At 64.6% G+C, this 1315-nt stretch overlaps 1 protein-coding gene across 1 annotated transcript in view; it reads left to right on the forward strand.

The window, feature by feature from the left end:
- The window catches only part of NFKBID (NFKB inhibitor delta), a 10559-nt gene that overhangs the window by 7197 nt on the left and 2047 nt on the right, over positions 1 to 1315 (forward strand). The window contains exons 6-8 of the mRNA XM_017736126.1: positions 92 to 249; positions 631 to 744; positions 1080 to 1244. Of these exons, the coding sequence (XP_017591615.1) occupies positions 92 to 249; positions 631 to 744; positions 1080 to 1244 (437 nt within the window). The remainder of the gene's footprint in view (positions 1 to 91; positions 250 to 630; positions 745 to 1079; positions 1245 to 1315) is intronic.

Consider the following 1315-nt stretch of genomic DNA (forward strand, 5'->3'; position numbering starts at 1 on the left):
ATTTTGAGGGGGTCCCTAGGAGGGTTCCCAATTCCAGAGGGGCCCTGTTTGGGGGAGGGGCCCTTCCTGACCCATATTGGCTCCCCCCCAGGCCAGACCCCTCTGCACTGTGCTGTCTTGGCTCACAATGCCTCGCTGCAGGGAGGGTACACCCCTGCTGGGGGCTCTGGAGGGGGGTCCCGTACTCCCCAGGACCGACTCCGCTGTGTTGAGCTGCTGCTGCAGATGGGGGCAGACAGCAGCAGTCAGGTACAGACTCCCCCAAGGACCCCCAGGTACCCCATGACCCTCCAGGTGTCCCTCAGATCCCCTGGGTTCCTCCCCCAGACCTCTGTGCCCCTGAAAGACAACTGTGTCCCACCTCAAGGTCCCTGTGGGCTGGGTAGACCTGAGATCCTGGCCACTGGGGTCCGTTGGGATACCTTGGGAGGGCTGGGGAGGGGGATGGGACCCCCACGACACCTGGGTGCCCCCCAAAGACCCCTGTGTCTCCCTTCAGGGTCCCCATGGACTGGGTAGACTTGAGCTCCCAGGCATTAGGATCTCTTGGGGTCCCTTTGGGGAGGTTAAGGAGGTTGTAGGGGGGTGGGACACCCTGTGGGGCCCCCCTGACCCCTGTCTGGCCCCCAGGACACCAAAAGTAGCCTGACAGCACTGCACCTGGCCGTGCGGGGAGGCAACCTTGCCCTGGCCCACCTACTGCTGCACCAGCCTGGCATGGCCCCCCGCCTCATCAACATGAAGGTTTGAGGGACTTGTGGGGGTGGGGGGAGCTCTGAGGGGCTCTATGGGGGGGCTCTGGGGTCCCCCTAGGACTTTGTGGGGTACTTGGGGCTGGGGGACCTCTGGGGTGCTCTTGGGGCCTCCTGGAGGTTGATTGGAGGTGTCAGAGGAGCTCTTTGGGGGCCTTTGGGGTTCCTCTAGTGGCTTGGGGGGGTTGAAGTAGCTCTGGGAGGTTCAGAGGGATCAAAAGGGCACTGGGGGCTTTGGGGTGTCTGTGGAGAGTCTGGGGGGGGCAGGAGGTACCGGTATCAGATCTCAAGGGTCTCTGGTGCCCTGAGCCCCCTCATGTCCTCCAGGCCCATGGGAACACTCCCCTGCACATGGCGGCAGCACTACCTGGGACCCCCAGCCAGGAGCCCCTGGTGAGGCTGCTCCTGGCCTGGGGGGCTGACCCCAGTGCCCGCAACCTGGAGCATGACCTGCCTCAAGGCCTGCTGCCCCCCGGGACATCCGGAGACCAGGTGAGACCCCCAGATCACCCTCACACCCAGCACCATCCCCAGCACCCCACTGCACCCTAGAACTTCCTGCT

The sequence above is a fragment of the Corvus brachyrhynchos genome, unplaced genomic scaffold (assembly GCF_000691975.1).
Source record: "Corvus brachyrhynchos isolate BGI_N302 unplaced genomic scaffold, ASM69197v1 scaffold65, whole genome shotgun sequence".
NCBI lineage: Eukaryota > Metazoa > Chordata > Aves > Passeriformes > Corvidae > Corvus > Corvus brachyrhynchos.